Here is a 23,649-nt window from a genome sequence, read left to right on the forward strand (position 1 = left end):
AGAACTTCTGTTGTACTTGTAGGTGCTATAGTACTTGTAGTCTGTGGTGTGGTTGTTCCCATAGTTGTGTCTGAGGTATTCTGAGCAGCATGTTGTTGTAGTGCTTGCTATCGTTCTTGATATTTCTGTGGTTGCAACTGCAGTGGTAACTTTAATACTTGTGGGAGCTACTGATGTACTGATTTCTGATGTTCTAGCTATTGGTGTACTGCTTGGAGCTATAGAGATTGATGTGGTTAAGACTTCTATTTTTGTGTTTGTAGGTGTAGTTGTAGATGTTGCTATACTGGATTTATGTGGTGTGGTTGTTCCCAATGTTGTAGCTGAGGTATTCTCAGCAGTAGTTGTGGTTGGATTAGCTACATTACTTGATATTAGTGTAGAAAATGAAGTTGTTATTGAGGCTGTGGTTGTTGCTGCAGTGTTAATTGAGGTACTTGAGGGAGCTGTTGATCCACTACTTGCTGTGGTTATAGGTCTTGGTGTACTGATAGCAGCTGTAGAAGTTGATGTAGATAGGACTTCTATTGTGCTAGTAGATACATTTGTAGTTGCTGCAGTGCTGGTAGTCTGTGGTGTGGTTGTTCCAATAGCAGTTGCTGAGGTATTCTCAGCAGATGTTATGGTGGTGCTTACTAATGTACTTGATTTTGGTGTAGGAGATGGAGCTGTTATTGAGGCTGTAGTTGTTGCTGCAGTGGTAACCAGGGTACTTGTGGGAGCTGTTGTACTACTTGCTATGGTTGTAGGTCTTGCTATACTGATTGTAGCAGTAGAGGGTGATAAGGATAGAACTTCTGTTGTACTTGTAGGTGCTATAGTACTGGTAGTCTGTGGTGTAGTTGTTCCCATAGTTGTGGCTGAGGTATTCTGAGCAGCAGTTGTTGTAGTGCTTGCTATCGTTCTTGATATTTCTGTGGTTGCAACTGCAGTGGTAACTTTAATACTTGTGGGAGCTACTGATGTACTTCTTTCTGATGTTCTAGCTATTAGTGTATTGGTTGGAGCTATAGAGATTGAAGTGGCTAGGACTTCTATTTTAGTGTTTGTAGGTGTAGTTGTAGCTGTTGATATACTGGATTTATGTGGTGTGGATGTTCCCAATGTTGTAGCTGAGGTATTCTCAGCAGTAGTGGTGGTTGGATTAGCTACAGTACTTGATTTTGGTGTAGAAAATGTAGTTGTTATTGAGGCTCTGGTTGTTGCTGCAGTGTTAATTGAGGTACTTGAGGGAGCTGTTGATCCACTACTTGCTGTGGTTATAGGTCTTGGTGTACTGGTAGCAGCTGTAGAAGTTGATGTAGATAGGGCTTCTATTGTGCTAGTAGGTACAATTGTAGTTGCTGCAGTGCTGTTAGTCTGTGGTGTGGTTGTTCCAATAGCAGTTGCTGAGGTATTCTCAGTAGATGCTGTGGTGGTGCTTACTAATGTACTTGATTTTGGTGTAGGAGATGGAGCTGTAGTTGTTGCTGCAGTGGTAACTAGGGTACTTGAGGGAGATGTTGTACTACTTGCTATGGTTGTAGGTCTTGCTATACTGATTGTAGCAGTAGAGGGTGATAAGGATAGATCTTCTGTTGTACTTGTAGGTGTAGTTGTTGCAATAGTGCTGGTAGTCTGTGGTATGGTTGTTCCCATAGTCGTGGCTGAGGTATTCTGAGCTGCAATTGTGGTAGTGCTTGCTATGGTACTTGGTATCATTGAAGAAGTTAGAGCTGTTGTGAAGCTTGTAGTTGTTGCTGCAGTGGTAACTTGGGTACTTGCAGGACCTATTGATGTACTACTTGCTCTGGTTGTATCTATGAATGTACTGTTTGAAGTTTTAGAGGTTGATGCAGATAGGACTTCTGTTGTGATTGCATATGCAGTTGTACTTTCTACAGTGCTGGTTGTTTGTGGTGTGGTTGTTCTAATAGCAGTAGCTGAGGTACTCTCAGCATATGTGATCATGCTTACTAATGTACTTGATTTTGCTGTAAAAGATGGAGCTGTTGTTGAGGCTGTAGTTGTTGCTGCAGCGGTAACTAGGGTACTTGTAGGAGGTATTGTACTACTTGCTGTGGTTTTAGGTCTTGGTATACTGATTAAAGCAGTGGAGGGTGATAAGGATAGAACCTCTGTTGTACCTGTAGGTGCTATAGTACTGGTAGTCTGTGGTGTGGTTGTTCCCATAGTTGTGGCTGAGGTATTCTGAGCAGCAGTTGTTGTAGTGCTTGCTATCGTTCTTGATATTTCTGTGGTTGCAACTGCAGTGGTAACTTTAATACTTGTGGGAGCTACTGATGTACTGATTTCTGATGTTCTAGCTATTGGTGTACTGCTTGGAGCAATAGAGATTGATGTGGTTAGGACTTCTACTTTTGTGTTTGTAGGTGTAGTTGTAGCTGTTGCTATACTGGATTTATGTGGTGTGGTTGTTCCCAATGTTGTAGCTGAGGTATTCTCAGCAGTAGTTGTGGTTGGATTAGCTACAGTACTTGATATTGGTGTAGAAAATGAAGTTGTTATTGAGGCTGTGGTTGTTGCTGCAGTGTTAATTGAGGTACTTGAGGGAGCTGTTGATCCACTACTTGCTGTGGTTATAGGTCTTGGTGTACTGATAGCAGCTGTAGAAATTGATATAGATAGGGCTTCTATTGTGCTAGTAGATACATTTGTAGTTGCTGCAGTGCTGGTAATCTGTGGTGTGGTTGTTCCAATAGCAGTTGCTGATGTATTCTCAGCAGATGTTATGGTGGTGCTTACTAATGTACTTGATTTTGGTGTAGGAGATGGAGCTGTTATTGAGGCTGTAGTTGTTGCTACAGTGGTATCTTGGGTACTTGTGGGAGCTTTTGTACTAATTGCTATGGTTGTAGGTCTTGGTATACTGATTGTAGCAGTAGAGGGTGATAAGGATAGAACTTCTGTTGTACTTGTAGGTGCTATAGTACTTGTAGTCTGTGGTGTGGTTGTTCCCATAGTTGTGTCTGAGGTATTCTGAGCAGCAGTTGTTGTAGTGCTTGCTATCGTTCTTGATATTTCTGTGGTTGCAACTGCAGTGGTAACTTTAATACTTGTGGGAGCTACTGATGTACTGATTTCTGATGTTCTAGCTATTGGTGTACTGCTTGGAGCTATAGAGATTGATGTGGTTAGGACTTCTATTTTTGTGTTTGTAGGTGTAGTTGTAGCTGTTGCTATACTGGATTTATGTGGTGTGGTTGTTCCCAATGTTGTAGCTAAGGTATTCTCAGCAGTAGTTGTGGTTGGATTAGCTACAGTACTTGATTTTGGTGTAGAAAATGGAGTTGTTATTGAGGCTCTGGTTGTTGCTGCAGTGTTAATTGAGGTACTTGAGGGAGCTGTTGATCCACTACTTGCTGTGGTTATACGTCTTGGTGTACTGATAGCAGCTGTAGAAGTTGATGTAGATAGGGCTTCTATTGTGCTAGTAGGTACAATTGTAGTTGCTGCAGTGCTGGTAGTCTGTGGTGTGGTTGTTCCAATAGCAGTTGCTGAGGTATTCTCAGTAGATGCTGTGGTGGTGCTTACTAATGTACTTGATTTTGGTGTAGGAGATGGAGCTGTAGTTGTTCCTGCAGTGCTAACTAGGGTACTTGTGGGAGCTGTTGTACTACTTGCTATGATTGTAGGTCTTGGTATACTGATTGTAGCAGTAGAGGGTGACAAGGATAGAACTTCTGTTGTACTTGTAGGTGCTATAGTACTGGTAGTCTGTGGTGTTGTTGTTCCCATAGTTGTGGCTGAGGTATTCTGAGCAGCAGTTGTTGTAGTGCTTGCTATCGTTCTTGATATTTCTGTGGTTGCAACTGCAGTGGTAACTTTAATACTTGTGGGAGCTACTGATGTACTGATTTCTGATGTTCTAGCTATTGGTGTACTGCTTGGAGCAATAGAGATTGATGTGGTTAGGACTTCTATTTTTGTGTTTGTAGGTGTACTTGTAGCTGTTGCTATACTGGATTTATGTGGTGTGGTTGTTCCCAATGTTGTAGCTGAGGTATTCTCAGCAGTAGTTGTGGTTGGATTAGCTACAGTACTTGATATTGGTGTAGAAAATGAAGTTGTTATTGAGGCTGTGGTTGTTGCTGCAGTGTTAATTGAGGTACTTGAGGGAGCTGTTGATCCACTACTTGCTGTGGTTATAGGTCTTGGTGTACTGATAGCAGCTGTAGAAGTTGATATAGATAGGGCTTCTATTATGCTAGTAGTTGCTGCAGTGCTGGTAGTCTGTGGTGTGGTTGTTCCAATAGCAGTTGCTGAGGTATTCTCAGCAGATGTTATGGTGGTGCTTACTAATGTACTTGATTTTGGTGTAGGAGATGGAGCTGTTATTGAGGCTGTAGTTGTTGCTGCAGTGGTATCTTGGGTACTTGTGGGAGCTTTTGTACTACTTGCTATGGTTGTAGGTCTTGGTATACTGATTGTAGCAGTAGAGGGTGATAAGGATAGAACTTCTGTTGTACTTGTAGGTGCTATAGTACTGGTAGTCTGTGGTGTAGTTGTTCCCATAGTTGTGGCTGAGGTATTCTGAGCAGCAGTTGTTGTAGTGCTTGCTATCGTTCTTGATATTTCTGTGGTTGCAACTGCAGTGGTAACTTTAATACTTGTGGGAGCTACTGATGTACTTCTTTCTGATGTTCTAGCTATTAGTGTATTGGTTGGAGCTATAGAGATTGAAGTGGCTAGGACTTCTATTTTAGTGTTTGTAGGTGTAGTTGTAGCTGTTGATATACTGGATTTATGTGGTGTGGATGTTCCCAATGTTGTAGCTGAGGTATTCTCAGCAGTAGTGGTGGTTGGATTAGCTACAGTACTTGATTTTGGTGTAGAAAATGTAGTTGTTATTGAGGCTCTGGTTGTTGCTGCAGTGTTAATTGAGGTACTTGAGGGAGCTGTTGATCCACTACTTGCTGTGGTTATAGGTCTTGGTGTACTGGTAGCAGCTGTAGAAGTTGATGTAGATAGGGCTTCTATTGTGCTAGTAGGTACAATTGTAGTTGCTGCAGTGCTGTTAGTCTGTGGTGTGGTTGTTCCAATAGCAGTTGCTGAGGTATTCTCAGTAGATGCTGTGGTGGTGCTTACTAATGTACTTGATTTTGGTGTAGGAGATGGAGCTGTAGTTGTTGCTGCAGTGGTAACTAGGGTACTTGAGGGAGATGTTGTACTACTTGCTATGGTTGTAGGTCTTGCTATACTGATTGTAGCAGTAGAGGGTGATAAGGATAGATCTTCTGTTGTACTTGTAGGTGTAGTTGTTGCAATAGTGCTGGTAGTCTGTGGTATGGTTGTTCCCATAGTCGTGGCTGAGGTATTCTGAGCTGCAATTGTGGTAGTGCTTGCTATGGTACTTGGTATCATTGAAGAAGTTAGAGCTGTTGTGAAGCTTGTAGTTGTTGCTGCAGTGGTAACTTGGGTACTTGCAGGACCTATTGATGTACTACTTGCTCTGGTTGTATCTATGAATGTACTGTTTGAAGTTTTAGAGGTTGATGCAGATAGGACTTCTGTTGTGATTGCATATGCAGTTGTACTTTCTACAGTGCTGGTTGTTTGTGGTGTGGTTGTTCTAATAGCAGTAGCTGAGGTACTCTCAGCATATGTGATCATGCTTACTAATGTACTTGATTTTGCTGTAAAAGATGGAGCTGTTGTTGAGGCTGTAGTTGTTGCTGCAGCGGTAACTAGGGTACTTGTAGGAGGTATTGTACTACTTGCTGTGGTTTTAGGTCTTGGTATACTGATTATAGCAGTGGAGGGTGATAAGGATAGAACCTCTGTTGTACCTGTAGGTGCTATAGTACTGGTAGTCTGTGGTGTGGTTGTTCCCATAGTTGTGGCTGAGGTATTCTGAGCAGCAGTTGTTGTAGTGCTTGCTATCGTTCTTGATATTTCTGTGGTTGCAACTGCAGTGGTAACTTTAATACTTGTGGGAGCTACTGATGTACTGATTTCTGATGTTCTAGCTATTGGTGTACTGCTTGGAGCAATAGAGATTGATGTGGTTAGGACTTCTATTTTTGTGTTTGTAGGTGTAGTTGTAGCTGTTGCTATACTGGATTTATGTGGTGTGGTTGTTCCCAATGTTGTAGCTGAGGTATTCTCAGCAGTAGTTGTGGTTGGATTAGCTACAGTACTTGATATTGGTGTAGAAAATGAAGTTGTTATTGAGGCTGTGGTTGTTGCTGCAGTGTTAATTGAGGTACTTGAGGGAGCTGTTGATCCACTACTTGCTGTGGTTATAGGTCTTGGTGTACTGATAGCAGCTGTAGAAGTTGATATAGATAGGGCTTCTATTGTGCTAGTAGATACATTTGTAGTTGCTGCAGTGCTGGTAATCTGTGGTGTGGTTGTTCCAATAGCAGTTGCTGATGTATTCTCAGCAGATGTTATGGTGGTGCTTACTAATGTACTTGATTTTGGTGTAGGAGATGGAGCTGTTATTTTGGCTGTAGTTGTTGCTACAGTGGTATCTTGGGTACTTGTGGGAGCTTTTGTACTAATTGCTATGGTTGTAGGTCTTGGTATACTGATTGTAGCAGTAGAGGGTGATAAGGATAGAACTTCTGTTGTACTTGTAGGTGCTATAGTACTTGTAGTCTGTGGTGTGGTTGTTCCCATAGTTGTGTCTGAGGTATTCTGAGCAGCAGTTGTTGTAGTGCTTGCTATCGTTCTTGATATTTCTGTGGTTGCAACTGCAGTGGTAACTTTAATACTTGTGGGAGCTACTGATGTACTGATTTCTGATGTTCTAGCTATTGGTGTACTGCTTGGAGCTATAGAGATTGATGTGGTTAGGACTTCTATTTTTGTGTTTGTAGGTGTAGTTGTAGCTGTTGCTATACTGGATTTATGTGGTGTGGTTGTTCCCAATGTTGTAGCTGAGGTATTCTCAGCAGTAGTTGTGGTTGGATTAGCTACAGTACTTGATTTTGGTGTAGAAAATGGAGTTGTTATTGAGGCTCTGGTTGTTGCTGCAGTGTTAATTGAGGTACTTGAGGGAGCTGTTGATCCACTACTTGCTGTGGTTATACGTCTTGGTGTACTGATAGCAGCTGTAGAAGTTGATGTAGATAGGGCTTCTATTGTGCTAGTAGGTACAATTGTAGTTGCTGCAGTGCTGGTAGTCTGTGGTGTGGTTGTTCCAATAGCAGTTGCTGAGGTATTCTCAGTAGATGCTGTGGTGGTGCTTACTAATGTACTTGATTTTGGTGTAGGAGATGGAGCTGTAGTTGTTGCTGCAGTGCTAACTAGGGTACTTGTGGGAGCTGTTGTACTACTTGCTATGATTGTAGGTCTTGGTATACTGATTGTAGCAGTAGAGGGTGACAAGGATAGAACTTCTGTTGTACTTGTAGGTGCTATAGTACTGGTAGTCTGTGGTGTTGTTGTTCCCATAGTTGTGGCTGAGGTATTCTGAGCAGCAGTTGTTGTAGTGCTTGCTATCGTTCTTGATATTTCTGTGGTTGCAACTGCAGTGGTAACTTTAATACTTGTGGGAGCTACTGATGTACTGATTTCTGATGTTCTAGCTATTGGTGTACTGCTTGGAGCAATAGAGATTGATGTGGTTAGGACTTCTATTTTTGTGTTTGTAGGTGTAGTTGTAGCTGTTGCTATACTGGATTTATGTGGTGTGGTTGTTCCCAATGTTGTAGCTGAGGTATTCTCAGCAGTAGTTGTGGTTGGATTAGCTACAGTACTTGATATTGGTGTAGAAAATGAAGTTGTTATTGAGGCTGTGGTTGTTGCTGCAGTGTTAATTGAGGTACTTGAGGGAGCTGTTGATCCACTACTTGCTGTGGTTATAGGTCTTGGTGTACTGATAGCAGCTGTAGAAGTTGATATAGATAGGGCTTCTATTATGCTAGTAGATACATTTGTAGTTGCTGCAGTGCTGGTAGTCTGTGGTGTGGTTGTTCCAATAGCAGTTGCTGAGGTATTCTCAGCAGATGTTATGGTGGTGCTTACTAATGTACTTGATTTTGGTGTAGGAGATGGAGCTGTTATTGAGGCTGTAGTTGTTGCTGCAGTGGTATCTTGGGTACTTGTGGGAGCTTTTGTACTACTTGCTATGGTTGTAGGTCTTGGTATACTGATTGTAGCAGTAGAGGGTGATAAGGATAGAACTTCTGTTGTACTTGTAGGTGCTATAGTACTGGTAGTCTGTGGTGTAGTTGTTCCCATAGTTGTGGCTGAGGTATTCTGAGCAGCAGTTGTTGTAGTGCTTGCTATCGTTCTTGATATTTCTGTGGTTGCAACTGCAGTGGTAACTTTAATACTTGTGGGAGCTACTGATGTACTTCTTTCTGATGTTCTAGCTATTAGTGTATTGGTTGGAGCTATAGAGATTGAAGTGGCTAGGACTTCTATTTTAGTGTTTGTAGGTGTAGTTGTAGCTGTTGATATACTGGATTTATGTGGTGTGGATGTTCCCAATGTTGTAGCTGAGGTATTCTCAGCAGTAGTGGTGGTTGGATTAGCTACAGTACTTGATTTTGGTGTAGAAAATGTAGTTGTTATTGAGGCTCTGGTTGTTGCTGCAGTGTTAATTGAGGTACTTGAGGGAGCTGTTGATCCACTACTTGCTGTGGTTATAGGTCTTGGTGTACTGGTAGCAGCTGTAGAAGTTGATGTAGATAGGGCTTCTATTGTGCTAGTAGGTACAATTGTAGTTGCTGCAGTGCTGTTAGTCTGTGGTGTGGTTGTTCCAATAGCAGTTGCTGAGGTATTCTCAGTAGATGCTGTGGTGGTGCTTACTAATGTACTTGATTTTGGTGTAGGAGATGGAGCTGTAGTTGTTGCTGCAGTGGTAACTAGGGTACTTGAGGGAGATGTTGTACTACTTGCTATGGTTGTAGGTCTTGCTATACTGATTGTAGCTGTAGAGGGTGATAAGGATAGATCTTCTGTTGTACTTGTAGGTGTAGTTGTTGCAATAGTGCTGGTAGTCTGTGGTATGGTTGTTCCCATAGTCGTGGCTGAGGTATTCTGAGCTGCAATTGTGGTAGTGCTTGCTATGGTACTTGGTATCATTGAAGAAGTTAGAGCTGTTGTGAAGCTTGTAGTTGTTGCTGCAGTGGTAACTTGGGTACTTGCAGGACCTATTGATGTACTACTTGCTCTGGTTGTATCTATGAATGTACTGTTTGAAGTTTTAGAGGTTGATGCAGATAGGACTTCTGTTGTGATTGCATATGCAGTTGTACTTTCTACAGTGCTGGTTGTTTGTGGTGTGGTTGTTCTAATAGCAGTAGCTGAGGTACTCTCAGCATATGTGATCATGCTTACTAATGTACTTGATTTTGCTGTAAAAGATGGAGCTGTTGTTGAGGCTGTAGTTGTTGCTGCAGCGGTAACTAGGGTACTTGTAGGAGGTATTGTACTACTTGCTGTGGTTTTAGGTCTTGGTATACTGATTATAGCAGTGGAGGGTGATAAGGATAGAACCTCTGTTGTAGCTGTAGGTGCTATAGTACTGGTAGTCTGTGGTGTGGTTGTTCCCATAGTTGTGGCTGAGGTATTCTGAGCAGCAGTTGTTGTAGTGCTTGCTATCGTTCTTGATATTTCTGTGGTTGCAACTGCAGTGGTAACTTTAATACTTGTGGGAGCTACTGATGTACTGATTTCTGATGTTCTAGCTATTGGTGTACTGCTTGGAGCAATAGAGATTGATGTGGTTAGGACTTCTATTTTTGTGTTTGTAGGTGTAGTTGTAGCTGTTGCTATACTGGATTTATGTGGTGTGGTTGTTCCCAATGTTGTAGCTGAGGTATTCTCAGCAGTAGTTGTGGTTGGATTAGCTACAGTACTTGATATTGGTGTAGAAAATGAAGTTGTTATTGAGGCTGTGGTTGTTGCTGCAGTGTTAATTGAGGTACTTGAGGGAGCTGTTGATCCACTACTTGCTTTGGTTATAGGTCTTGGTGTACTGATAGCAGCTGTAGAAGTTGATATAGATAGGGCTTCTATTGTGCTAGTAGATACATTTGTAGTTGCTGCAGTGCTGGTAATCTGTGGTGTGGTTGTTCCAATAGCAGTTGCTGATGTATTCTCAGCAGATGTTATGGTGGTGCTTTCTAATGTACTTGATTTTGGTGTAGGAGATGGAGCTGTTATTGAGGCTGTAGTTGTTGCTACAGTGGTATCTTGGGTACTTGTGGGAGCTTTTGTACTAATTGCTATGGTTGTAGGTCTTGGTATACTGATTGTAGCAGTAGAGGGTGATAAGGATAGAACTTCTGTTGTACTTGTAGGTGCTATAGTACTTGTAGTCTGTGGTGTGGTTGTTCCCATAGTTGTGTCTGAGGTATTCTGAGCAGCAGTTGTTGTAGTGCTTGCTATCGTTCTTGATATTTTTGTGGTTGCAACTGCAGTGGTTAGGACTTCTATTTTTGTGTTTGTAGGTGTAGTTGTAGCTGTTGCTATACTGGATTTATGTGGTGTGGTTGTTCCCAATGTTGTAGCTGAGGTATTCTCAGCAGTAGTTGTGGTTGGATTAGCTACAGTACTTGATTTTGGTGTAGAAAATGGAGTTGTTATTGAGGCTCTGGTTGTTGCTGCAGTGTTAATTGAGGTACTTGAGGGAGCTGTTGATCCACTACTTGCTGTGGTTATACGTCTTGGTGTACTTATAGCAGCTGTAGAAGTTGATGTAGATAGGGCTTCTATTGTGCTAGTAGGTACAATTGTAGTTGCTGCAGTGCTGGTAGTCTGTGGTGTGGTTGTTCCAATAGCAGTTGCTGAGGTATTCTCAGTAGATGTTGTGGTGGTGCTTACTAATGTACTTGATTTTGGTGTAGGAGATGGAGCTGTAGTTGTTGCTGCAGTGCTAACTAGGGTACTTGTGGGAGCTGTTGTACTACTTGCTATGATTGTAGGTCTTGGTATACTGATTGTAGCAGTAGAGGGTGACAAGGATAGAACTTCTGTTGTACTTGTAGGTGCTATAGTACTGGTAGTCTGTGGTGTTGTTGTTCCCATAGTTGTGGCTGAGGTATTCTGAGCAGCAGTTGTTGTAGTGCTTGCTATCGTTCTTGATATTTCTGTGGTTGCAACTGCAGTGGTAACTTTAATACTTGTGGGAGCTACTGATGTACTGATTTCTGATGTTCTAGCTATTGGTGTACTGCTTGGAGCAATAGAGATTGATGTGGTTAGGACTTCTATTTTTGTGTTTGTAGGTGTAGTTGTAGCTGTTGCTATACTGGATTTATGTGGTGTGGTTGTTCCCAATGTTGTAGCTGAGGTATTCTCAGCAGTAGTTGTGGTTGGATTAGCTACAGTACTTGATATTGGTGTAGAAAATGAAGTTGTTATTGAGGCTGTGGTTGTTGCTGCAGTGTTAATTGAGGTACTTGAGGGAGCTGTTGATCCACTACTTGCTGTGGTTATAGGTCTTGGTGTACTGATAGCAGCTGTAGAAGTTGATATAGATAGGGCTTCTATTATGCTAGTAGATACATTTGTAGTTGCTGCAGTGCTGGTAGTCTGTGGTGTAGTTGTTCCAATAGCAGTTGCTGAGGTATTCTCAGCAGATGTTATGGTGGTGCTTACTAATGTACTTGATTTTGGTGTAGGAGATGGAGCTGTTATTGAGGCTGTAGTTGTTGCTGCAGTGGTATCTTGGGTACTTGTGGGAGCTTTTGTACTACTTGCTATGGTTGTAGGTCTTGGTATACTGATTGTAGCAGTAGAGGGTGATAAGGATAGAACTTCTGTTGTACTTGTAGGTGCTATAGTACTGGTAGTCTGTGGTGTAGTTGTTCCCATAGTTGTGGCTGAGGTATTCTGAGCAGCAGTTGTTGTAGTGCTTGCTATCGTTCTTGATATTTCTGTGGTTGCAACTGCAGTGGTAACTTTAATACTTGTGGGAGCTACTGATGTACTTCTTTCTGATGTTCTAGCTATTAGTGTATTGGTTGGAGCTATAGAGATTGAAGTGGCTAGGACTTCTATTTTAGTGTTTGTAGGTGTAGTTGTAGCTGTTGATATACTGGATTTATGTGGTGTGGATGTTCCCAATGTTGTAGCTGAGGTATTCTCAGCAGTAGTGGTGGTTGGATTAGCTACAGTACTTGATTTTGGTGTAGAAAATGTAGTTGTTATTGAGGCTCTGGTTGTTGCTGCAGTGTTAATTGAGGTACTTGAGGGAGCTGTTGATCCACTACTTGCTGTGGTTATAGGTCTTGGTGTACTGGTAGCAGCTGTAGAAGTTGATGTAGATAGGGCTTCTATTGTGCTAGTAGGTACAATTGTAGTTGCTGCAGTGCTGTTAGTCTGTGGTGTGGTTGTTCCAATAGCAGTTGCTGAGGTATTCTCAGTAGATGCTGTGGTGGTGCTTACTAATGTACTTGATTTTGGTGTAGGAGATGGAGCTGTAGTTGTTGCTGCAGTGGTAACTAGGGTACTTGAGGGAGATGTTGTACTACTTGCTATGGTTGTAGGTCTTGCTATACTGATTGTAGCTGTAGAGGGTGATAAGGATAGATCTTCTGTTGTACTTGTAGGTGTAGTTGTTGCAATAGTGCTGGTAGTCTGTGGTATGGTTGTTCCCATAGTCGTGGCTGAGGTATTCTGAGCTGCAATTGTGGTAGTGCTTGCTATGGTACTTGGTATCATTGAAGAAGTTAGAGCTGTTGTGAAGCTTGTAGTTGTTGCTGCAGTGGTAACTTGGGTACTTGCAGGACCTATTGATGTACTACTTGCTCTGGTTGTATCTATGAATGTACTGTTTGAAGTTTTAGAGGTTGATGCAGATAGGACTTCTGTTGTGATTGCATATGCAGTTGTACTTTCTACAGTGCTGGTTGTTTGTGGTGTGGTTGTTCTAATAGCAGTAGCTGAGGTACTCTCAGCATATGTGATCATGCTTACTAATGTACTTGATTTTGCTGTAAAAGATGGAGCTGTTGTTGAGGCTGTAGTTGTTGCTGCAGCGGTAACTAGGGTACTTGTAGGAGGTATTGTACTACTTGCTGTGGTTTTAGGTCTTGGTATACTGATTATAGCAGTGGAGGGTGATAAGGATAGAACCTCTGTTGTACCTGTAGGTGCTATAGTACTGGTAGTCTGTGGTGTGGTTGTTCCCATAGTTGTGGCTGAGGTATTCTGAGCAGCAGTTGTTGTAGTGCTTGCTATCGTTCTTGATATTTCTGTGGTTGCAACTGCAGTGGTAACTTTAATACTTGTGGGAGCTACTGATGTACTGATTTCTGATGTTCTAGCTATTGGTGTACTGCTTGGAGCAATAGAGATTGATGTGGTTAGGACTTCTATTTTTGTGTTTGTAGGTGTAGTTGTAGCTGTTGCTATACTGGATTTATGTGGTGTGGTTGTTCCCAATGTTGTAGCTGAGGTATTCTCAGCAGTAGTTGTGGTTGGATTAGCTACAGTACTTGATATTGGTGTAGAAAATGAAGTTGTTATTGAGGCTGTGGTTGTTGCTGCAGTGTTAATTGAGGTACTTGAGGGAGCTGTTGATCCACTACTTGCTGTGGTTATAGGTCTTGGTGTACTGATAGCAGCTGTAGAAGTTGATATAGATAGGGCTTCTATTGTGCTAGTAGATACATTTGTAGTTGCTGCAGTGCTGGTAATCTGTGGTGTGGTTGTTCCAATAGCAGTTGCTGATGTATTCTCAGCAGATGTTATGGTGGTGCTTACTAATGTACTTGATTTTGGTGTAGGAGATGGAGCTGTTATTGAGGCTGTAGTTGTTGCTACAGTGGTATCTTGGGTACTTGTGGGAGCTTTTGTACTAATTGCTATGGTTGTAGGTCTTGGTATACTGATTGTAGCAGTAGAGGGTGATAAGGATAGAACTTCTGTTGTACTTGTAGGTGCTATAGTACTTGTAGTCTGTGGTGTGGTTGTTCCCATAGTTGTGTCTGAGGTATTCTGAGCAGCAGTTGTTGTAGTGCTTGCTATCGTTCTTGATATTTCTGTGGTTGCAACTGCAGTGGTAACTTTAATACTTGTGGGAGCTACTGATGTACTGATTTCTGATGTTCTAGCTATTGGTGTACTGCTTGGAGCTATAGAGATTGATGTGGTTAGGACTTCTATTTTTGTGTTTGTAGGTGTAGTTGTAGCTGTTGCTATACTGGATTTATGTGGTGTGGTTGTTCCCAATGTTGTAGCTGAGGTATTCTCAGCAGTAGTTGTGGTTGGATTAGCTACAGTACTTGATTTTGGTGTAGAAAATGGAGTTGTTATTGAGGCTCTGGTTGTTGCTGCAGTGTTAATTGAGGTACTTGAGGGAGCTGTTGATCCACTACTTGCTGTGGTTATACGTCTTGGTGTACTGATAGCAGCTGTAGAAGTTGATGTAGATAGGGCTTCTATTGTGCTAGTAGGTACAATTGTAGTTGCTGCAGTGCTGGTAGTCTGTGGTGTGGTTGTTCCAATAGCAGTTGCTGAGGTATTCTCAGTAGATGCTGTGGTGGTGCTTACTAATGTACTTGATTTTGGTGTAGGAGATGGAGCTGTAGTTGTTGCTGCAGTGCTAACTAGGGTACTTGTGGGAGCTGTTGTACTACTTGCTATGATTGTAGGTCTTGGTATACTGATTGTAGCAGTAGAGGGTGACAAGGATAGAACTTCTGTTGTACTTGTAGGTGCTATAGTACTGGTAGTCTGTGGTGTTGTTGTTCCCATAGTTGTGGCTGAGGTATTCTGAGCAGCAGTTGTTGTAGTGCTTGCTATCGTTCTTGATATTTCTGTGGTTGCAACTGCAGTGGTAACTTTAATAATTGTGGGAGCTACTGATGTACTGATTTCTGATGTTCTAGCTATTGGTGTACTGCTTGGAGCAATAGAGATTGATGTGGTTAGGACTTCTATTTTTGTGTTTGTAGGTGTAGTTGTAGCTGTTGCTATACTGGATTTATGTGGTGTGGTTGTTCCCAATGTTGTAGCTGAGGTATTCTCAGCAGTAGTTGTGGTTGGATTAGCTACAGTACTTGATATTGGTGTAGAAAATGAAGTTGTTATTGAGGCTGTGGTTGTTGCTGCAGTGTTAATTGAGGTACTTGAGGGAGCTGTTGATCCACTACTTGCTGTGGTTATAGGTCTTGGTGTACTGATAGCAGCTGTAGAAGTTGATATAGATAGGGCTTCTATTATGCTAGTAGATACATTTGTAGTTGCTGCAGTGCTGGTAGTCTGTGGTGTAGTTGTTCCAATAGCAGTTGCTGAGGTATTCTCAGCAGATGTTATGGTGGTGCTTACTAATGTACTTGATTTTGGTGTAGGAGATGGAGCTGTTATTGAGGCTGTAGTTGTTGCTGCAGTGGTATCTTGGGTACTTGTGGGAGCTTTTGTACTAATTGCTATGGTTGTAGGTCTTGGTATACTGATTGTAGCAGTAGAGGGTGATAAGGATAGAACTTCTGTTGTACTTGTAGGTGCTATAGTACTTGTAGTCTGTGGTGTTGTTGTTCCCATAGTTGTGTCTGAGGTATTCTGAGCAGCAGTTGTTGTAGTGCTTGCTATCGTTCTTGATATTTCTGTGGTTGCAACTGCAGTGGTAACTTTAATACTTGTGGGAGCTACTGATGTACTGATTTCTGATGTTCTAGCTATTGGTGTACTGCTTGGAGCTATAGAGATTGATGTGGTTAGGACTTCTACTTTTGTGTTTGTAGGTGTAGTTGTAGCTGTTGCTATACTGGATTTATGTGGTGTGGTTGTTCCCAATGTTGTAGCTGAGGTATTCTCAGCAGTAGTTGTGGTTGGATTAGCTACAGTACTTGATATTGGTGTAGAAAATGAAGTTGTTATTGAGGCTGTGGTTGTTGCTGCAGTGTTAATTGAGGTACTTGAGGGAGCTGTTGATCCACTACTTGCTGTGGTTATAGGTCTTGGTGTACTGATAGCAGCTGTAGAAGTTGATATAGATAGGGCTTCTATTGTGCTAGTAGATACATTTGTAGTTGCTGCAGTGCTGGTAGTCTGTGGTGTGGTTGTTCCAATAGCAGTTGCTGAGGTATTCTCAGCAGATGTTATGGTGGTGCTTACTAATGTACTTGATTTTGGTGTAGGAGATGGAGCTGTTATTGAGGCTGTAGTTGTTGCTGCATTGGTAACTAGGATACTTGTGGGAGCTGTTGTACTACTTGCTATGGTTGTAGGTCTTACTATACTGATTGTAGCAGTAGAGGGTGATAAGGATAGAACTTCTGTTGTACTTGTAGGTGCTATAGTACTGGTAGTCTGTGGTGTAGTTGTTCCCATAGTTGTGGCTGAGGTATTCTGAGCAGCAGTTGTTGTAGTGCTTGCTATCGTTCTTGATATTTCTGTGGTTGCAACTGCAGTGGTAACTTTAATACTTGTGGGAGCTACTGATGTACTGATTTCTGATGTTCTAGCTATTGGTGTACTGCTTGGAGCTATAGAGATTGATGTGGTTAGGACTTCTATTTTTGTGTTTGTAGGTGTAGTTGTAGCTGTTGCTATACTGGATTTATGTGGTGTGGTTGTTCCCAATGTTGTAGCTGAGGTATTCTCAGCAGTAGTTGTGGTTGGATTAGCTACAGTACTTGATATTGGTGTAGAAAATGAAGTTGTTATTGAGGCTGTGGTTGTTGCTGCAGTGTTAATTGAGGTGCTTGAGGGAGCTGTTGATCCACTACTTGCTGTGGTTATAGGTCTTGGTGTACTGGTAGCAGCTGTAGAAGTTGATGTAGATAGGGCTTCTATTGTGCTAGTAGGTACAATTGTAATTGCTGCAGTGCTGGTAGTTTGTGGTGTGGCTGTTCCAATAGCAGTTGCTGAGGTATTCTCAGCAGATGTTGTGGTGGTGCTTACTAATGTACTTGATTTTGGTGTAGGAGATGGAGCTGTTATTGAGGCTGTAGTTGTTGCTGCAGTGGTATCTTGGGTACTTGTGGGAGCTGTTGTACTACTTGCTATGGTTGTAGGTCTTGCTATACTGATTGTAGCAGTAGAGGGTGATAAGGATAGATCTTCTGTTGTACTTGTAGGTGTAGTTGTTGCAATAGTGCTGGTAGTCTGTGGTATGGTTGTTCCCATAGTTGTGGCTGAGGTATTCTGAGCTGCAATTGTGGTAGTGCTTGCTATGGTACTTGGTATCATTGAAGAAGTTAGAGCTGTTGTGAAGCTTGTAGTTGTTGCTGCAGTGGTAACTTGGGTACTTGCAGGACCTATTGATGTACTACTTGCTCTGGTTGTATCTATGAATGTACTGTTTGAAGTTTTAGAGGTTGATGCAGATAGGACTTCTATTGTGATTGCATATGCAGTTGTACTTTCTACAGTGCTGGTTGTTTGTGGTGTGGTTGTTCTAATAGCAGTAGCTGAGGTACTCTCAGCAGATGTGGTCATGCTTACTAATGTACTTGATTTTGGTGTAAGAGATGGAGCTGTTGTTGAGGCTGTAGTTGTTGCTGCAGCGGTAACTAGGGTACTTGTAGCAGGTGTTGTACTACTTGCTATGGTTTTAGGTCTTTGTATACTGATTATAGCAGTGGAGGGTGATAAGGATAGAACCTCTGTTGTACTTGTAGGTGCTATAGTACTTGTAGTCTGTGTTGTGGTTGTTCCTATAGTTGTGGCTGAGGTATTCTGAGCAGCAGTTGTTGTAGTGCTTGTTATCGTTCTTGATATTTCCGTGGTTGCAACTGCAGTGGTAACTTTAATACTTGTGGGAGCTACTGATGTACTGCTTTCTGATGTTCTAGCTATTGGTGTACTAGTTGGAGCTATAGAGATTGATGTAGCTAGGACTTCTATTTTTGTGTTTGTAGGTGTAGTTGTAGCTGTTGCTATACTGGATTTATGTGGTGTGGTTGTTCCCAATGTTGTAGTTGAGGTATTCTCATCAGTAGTTGTGGTTGGATTAGCTACAGTACTTGATTTTGATGTAGAAAATGGAGTTGTTATTGAGGCTCTGGTTGTTGCTGCAGTGTTAATTGAGGTACTTGAGGGAGCTGTTGATCCACTACTTGCTGTGGTTATAGGTCTTGGTGTACTGGTAGCAGCTGTAGAAGTTGATGTAGATAGGGCTTCTGTTGTGCTAGTAGGTACAATTTTAGTTGCTGCAGTACTGGTAGTCTGTGGTGTGGCTGTTCCAATAGCATTTGCTGAGGTATTCTCAGCAGATGTGGTGGTGCTTACTAATGTACTTGATTTTGGTGTATAAAATGGAGTTGTTATTGAGGTTGTTGTATTTGCTAAAAAGAAAAAGTAGAATTACTTGAAAAAAAAATTACATTAAGATATAAAATTATGAGTGATAATGAATACATAATCTATTTATTCAGTCCAGCTATTTTTTTCCATTTTGATATATGCACATAATAATTCTCGGACTCAGCTTTTTTTAATGTTGAGTTTATGTTATGTTATGTATGTTTAATATGGAAACAGTAACCCTAGTCATGCTTCACAAATTACTCTCACATTTTTTTTTTTTTTTTGCATCTTCTTTGATTTTCCTTATTAAATCTTTATTAAATTTTCAAATCTTACAAAAAGTGCATTATAACATACATGTCATATCCATAACAATTAAGCACTTATAAACATTCATGGAAGGTGGGAGATATATTTTTGAGAAAATCTGTGCCACAGCTATTTATATTATACTTGTTGAACTGGACTTCAAACACAGTCTTCTTGGTTAGTTTGTGGCTGAGAACCAGATAAGGCCAGTTTTCATAACAGGGCATCTATATGGAATGGCAGATGCTTATTTCATGGCCATTTTATAAAAGTTCTAAAATACCCATCCTGAAACATAAATGGTAGCATAACTATTTTTATATAAATGGGACCATCAGAAAAGAAACCAGCAGTTCATTGACCCAATAATGCTTTTCCAAACTTCGACTAACCTCTATTCTCAAACCCGCCCCTATTCTGCTTTAACTAAATGGTAAAATGCTAGGAATGCTCTAACAGTTAAAGCAAAAGTTTGGTAGTCACCACACTTTAAATCTGGTAATTAACTTCTTTAACTGGAAGACCTTACCACCATTTAATAAATAGACCCACCCCAGAGTACCCAACTTACTCATATCCTATCCCTACTGAAACACAAATAAATATGAAAATTGTGTATTTTAAACAGAAAATGCACAATAAAACAAATCAAGACATCATTACATAAAAAACACCAATTACATGCTCACAAACATGTTGACATCAGCTCAACCCAACCACAAGCAACTAAAAACACTTTCTCATGCTTTATTGTCCATAGAATCTTATTTAAATTTGCTCCCAAAAATACTTATGCATCCCAGTTTTATAAGACACAATAGGGAAAAGGGCAAACAGAAAACCAAAAGAGAAAAGCTTTCGTCTGTGGTCATAACAACTATTCAGCATTTACAATCAAGTAAAAAAGAATGTTATAAAAGATTCTGTGAAGCCTCAGAAGTATTGTGAAGACTGAGAAAGGATCAAAAAAGGGGTTCACAGGCACATTGCTCTCACACCCATAGCAGCAGCAAAGCAGTCCCATTGCAAACAATACATTCAAGATCCACTCCAACCCTACTATGATAGCATGCTGTCACATCAAACATTATAGAACTAATTCATTTTTTGGTTGTTGGGTTTGTTTGTTTGGGTTTGTTTGTTTTTTTTTTGGGGGGGGGGCGAGGCTAGGTTACATGATGCTGGGATTGTACCTGACCAGGAAACAATAAACATTCTCTGGTTCACATCTCATTTAGTAAATGAACTATCTCATGGAAGCAAGAAGAAAGTTCTCTATTACACATAATATGGCTGTGTATAAAGTTGCCAGATTTTCCATTCAGAAAATCTGGACCCCCTAGACCCGCCCCCAGGGCCTGCCCTGTTCCGCCCATCTGTGCCCTGTAATGGACCTAATCCCCCCCCCCCCCCCCCCCCGACTTCCCTACTGCCCAACGCAATTTCAGGAGGCTTTTCAAAACCCAGATATAGTCTAGGGTTTTGAAAAGCTGTCCAGACCCCCAGATATGTCCTCAAAAAGATGACATGTCCGGGAAAATCCAGACGTCTGGTAGCCCTAGCTGTGTAGAGTTCACAGGGATAGCAGCCAAGCATGTCATCCCCCTCCCCTCCACAAAAAGGCATATGGAGATGTGCCACTTGAGTAGGGTTACCATATGGCTTCAGAAAAAGGAGGACAGATTGCTTTTAATGGATGTAAAACACAGATGTCTCAATACATCCTCCTTTTTCTGGAGCCATATGGCAACGATACACTTGAGTTTCATTATGCCGATTCCTAGGAATCCAGAGTATCCAAGATGGGATCTTAAATATGTGCCTTCCTTTTGAAAACTGTAACAGTTTCTTTGCTATGTATTTATCCAGAAATGTAAATGCGATAAAGATAATTAAATTGTTAAATTAATTGATCTGCATTAAAAGTTAAGGTACTTAGGGAGAAGGGTTTGCAAAACGTTTGGTTGAACTATGTAGTTTTTTAGAGTTTTTTTAAGAGCTAACTTTTCCACTTGGTTATAAAGAAATAAAAGTAAGCTTTCCCCACCCTCTCTAATGCTTCTTAAATAATTTAATGTTGGCAGAACTCTTTACTATAATCGGAACCTTTTCTCCAGCCTGGTTTAGTCAGGGGCCTGGTTTGGGTTCTTACTGAAGGTGTCTGATACCAACAGAAACCAGTAAATGTTTCTCAGTCCTTTTGCGTTTTAGTAATTGGCAAGAAGGCCAAAAGGCATATGATAAAATCTACTATCCCAGAGTTATATTACGTGTTTCAAATGTCCTGTGGATTCTGCAATCTGGCCTGTATTTTGTTGACCTGGAAGTGTTACACCTTAGATTTTGGTAATACTCAGCATTTTAAATGTTTGTGGTTTTTTTGCATTGTGGCAGCAGAGTTCTGCAGCATTTTGATTGTCGGCAATGTCTGATCAGCACTTTTCTTTTATATATATATATATACACACATATACATATACATATCATACAAATGGGGGGGCTGGAGGCTATTTGGGTCACATTGAATTCTCCGATGAAGATTGCAGCTTACTGCCGTTTCTACACAGAGTTCACAGTATACACAGGGAAAGATTATGCAAAAAGTCAGCCAAAGTGTGTATAATAGCCAAAAATGAGAACTGACTGTACTGACAACTAGTGCACAGAGAGTGGAAAGGATTTATAAAGAGTATGCTCAGAAAAGTGAAACTCTGAAGAGAGAGTGACAACCCTCTCTTGGGGTAAGAGTTTACCGTCCAGTCATTGCATAATTGATTCAAAAAATCACTCTCTGAGAACTAGTAAAGGTAATAAAAACTAATTTTAAATCTTGTAATTTCTAAACACAGTCCAGGTTCAAAAAAATTTTTGAGATATAAAATATAATAAATCTCATTGGATTTTTGATGATGCACTTATCTTATAAAGATAAACTTGTTGAGACCCGAGACCCCTATAACAAGTTTATCTTTATAAGATAAGTGCATCATCAAAAATCCAATGAGATTTATTATATTTTATATCTCAAAAATTTTTTTGAACCTGGACTGTGTTTAGAAATTACAAGATTTAAAATTAGTTTTTATTACCTTTACTAGTTCTCAGAGAGTGATTTTTTGAATCAATTATGCAATGACTGGACGGTAAACTCTTACCCCAAGAGAGGGTTGTCACTCTCTCTTCAGAGTTTCACTTTTCTGAGCATACTCTTTATAAATCCTTTCCACTCTCTGTGCACTAGTTGTCAGTACAGTCAGTTCTCATTTTTGGCGTTTCTACACAGAGGACAAAACATGAATCCGTTCCACTTTGGTTTGTTAATTTTAAATACCTCACGCTTTTTCTGTTTTAATAATATTCAGGGAGATAGTCTGTAGTGGCTTTATAGAGAAATTAGTGTGTTTTATTTTCCTCTTTAGAGAAAGCACAACTGCCTGTTTCTCAGAGATTCAAGCTAAGAAGTAAAATCTAACTCTTCAGAGCGTAGAGGAAAAACATCATTGGTGATCACCTTTTCTGTGCTGAATGTTTTCCTTTTGATCACCTCAATGCTGTTTATCGCAACATCTCACATAGGGCAGCAGAATTTCAATCTGACACTACCTTCATTTGTAACAGAGCAAAGAGCAGAAGTTTCTTTTAAGGGAAGGGGTCTTAATTACATCATTAAATGTTTTCCCTAGCATGCTTACTGTAAATGAATTGCACCATTGTTGATTGCAGCTGTGTAGTTAGAATTGGTTTTAAAAACTTATTTATTACTAGTTTTTTAGCCCGTTACATTAACGGGTGCTAGAATAGATGTGTAGACTTAGGCCTTTCTTTCTTTCTTTCTCCCTGGCCCCATCTGTCTGTCTTTCTTTCTTTCTGTCTCTCACCAATGTCCAGCAGCACCCCTTCCCTGCTCTCCCTGTCCAGCAGTAGCCTTCTCCCTTCCTTTTACCTCCTCTTTATCCAGCAACACCCCTTCCCTGTCCAGCAGTAGCCCTTCTCCCCCCCCCCCAAAGGAAAGCAAGATTGCTCCCTGGGCCCTTTACCTAAATCAATGCATGATAGTTTACAGCTTCCCCAGCACACACCCTTCACCCAAAACAAACCGCAAGTATTTTTTCCTGCCCAGCAAACTGCTTTAAAAAAAAAAAAAAAAAAAAAAACCCTTCTAAATCAGTAATTGTCAGGGGTTCGTGTGTGGAAGCCGGCAGTTATTTTTGCTTCCCTCGTGTGCTCCTCACATGGCGGTTGCTAGGGCTGCGAATACTTTTTCTTCAATGTTGGTGCCTTCGACGCCAGGCAAACAGCTGACTTCTTCGGCTTCCTCCCTATCTGCGAAGTGTCCCTTGCTTTCGGAGGCAGTTGGGGCAGGGCTCGCTGTAGGCTCCTTTTGTCAGCTGGGGAAAATGAGGCGTGAAAACCTCCACTGCCACAGTCTCCTTTTTTATCATGGGAAACCGCCACATGGAAAACACAGTTATCGCTGGGGAAACCGCCGCACGGAAAATGCCACATGCTCGGTGTACTGCACGGAGATACGGATCACGGACCCACCGATTGCTGGAGAGCAGGGAGGCCCGCGCTTTACAATTTCTCTGCCGGCCACTGGCACAGCTAAGCGCGCATGCGCACTCCTGCTGGCCAGGGACCTACGGATCCCGCAGGTAGGAGTGCGCATGCGCGCTTAGCATTTTATTATGATAGATACTTTTTTGAAGGACAAGTTGTGTATAATTTAATGTATTTTTTTAACCATTAAATTGTTTGCTGATGCTAAAAAAAAAAACAACCCTAAAACTCACAGGAACTGCTTAGCAGTCTTTAGTCTTTAGCGTGCTCTGCTGCATTAGAACAGAGAGCGGGGTATGTTTTATCATCCACACCAGGTATTTCTAAAAGGGAATCAAGTAATTAAAAATAGGAAAGCAGGTTTATGACTGAGATCAAAAATAATTTGTCTTATTTGAATAGCTTTGATAAGTTATTGTCCTCTGTCCGTGATCTGTTATCAGTTCAGAAATGTGTCCTGGTGAGTTTCTGAAGCTTTTTCAGCAGAACTCTCAGGGTGTCTCTCTGAAAATTCCTGAGAGCAGAACACACCGTGAAACAGCCTCAGGCTTTTCTTCTCTATCTACCTACTCAGGGCTCAGTTTTCTGAAACAATTAGTTCCATAGAGGTGACTATCCCAG

General features: G+C 41.2%; 1 protein-coding gene across 1 annotated transcript in view; it reads right to left on the reverse strand.

The window, feature by feature from the left end:
* Positions 1–23,649, reverse strand: part of LOC117365488 (pneumococcal serine-rich repeat protein-like) — a 42,085-nt gene that overhangs the window by 12,992 nt on the left and 5,444 nt on the right. The window contains exon 2 of the mRNA XM_033955964.1: positions 17–18,197. Coding sequence (XP_033811855.1) covers positions 17–18,197 — 18,181 coding nt within the window. The remainder of the gene's footprint in view (positions 1–16; positions 18,198–23,649) is intronic.

The sequence above is a fragment of the Geotrypetes seraphini genome, chromosome 8 (assembly GCF_902459505.1).
Source record: "Geotrypetes seraphini chromosome 8, aGeoSer1.1, whole genome shotgun sequence".
NCBI classification, from domain to species: Eukaryota; Metazoa; Chordata; class Amphibia; order Gymnophiona; family Dermophiidae; genus Geotrypetes; species Geotrypetes seraphini.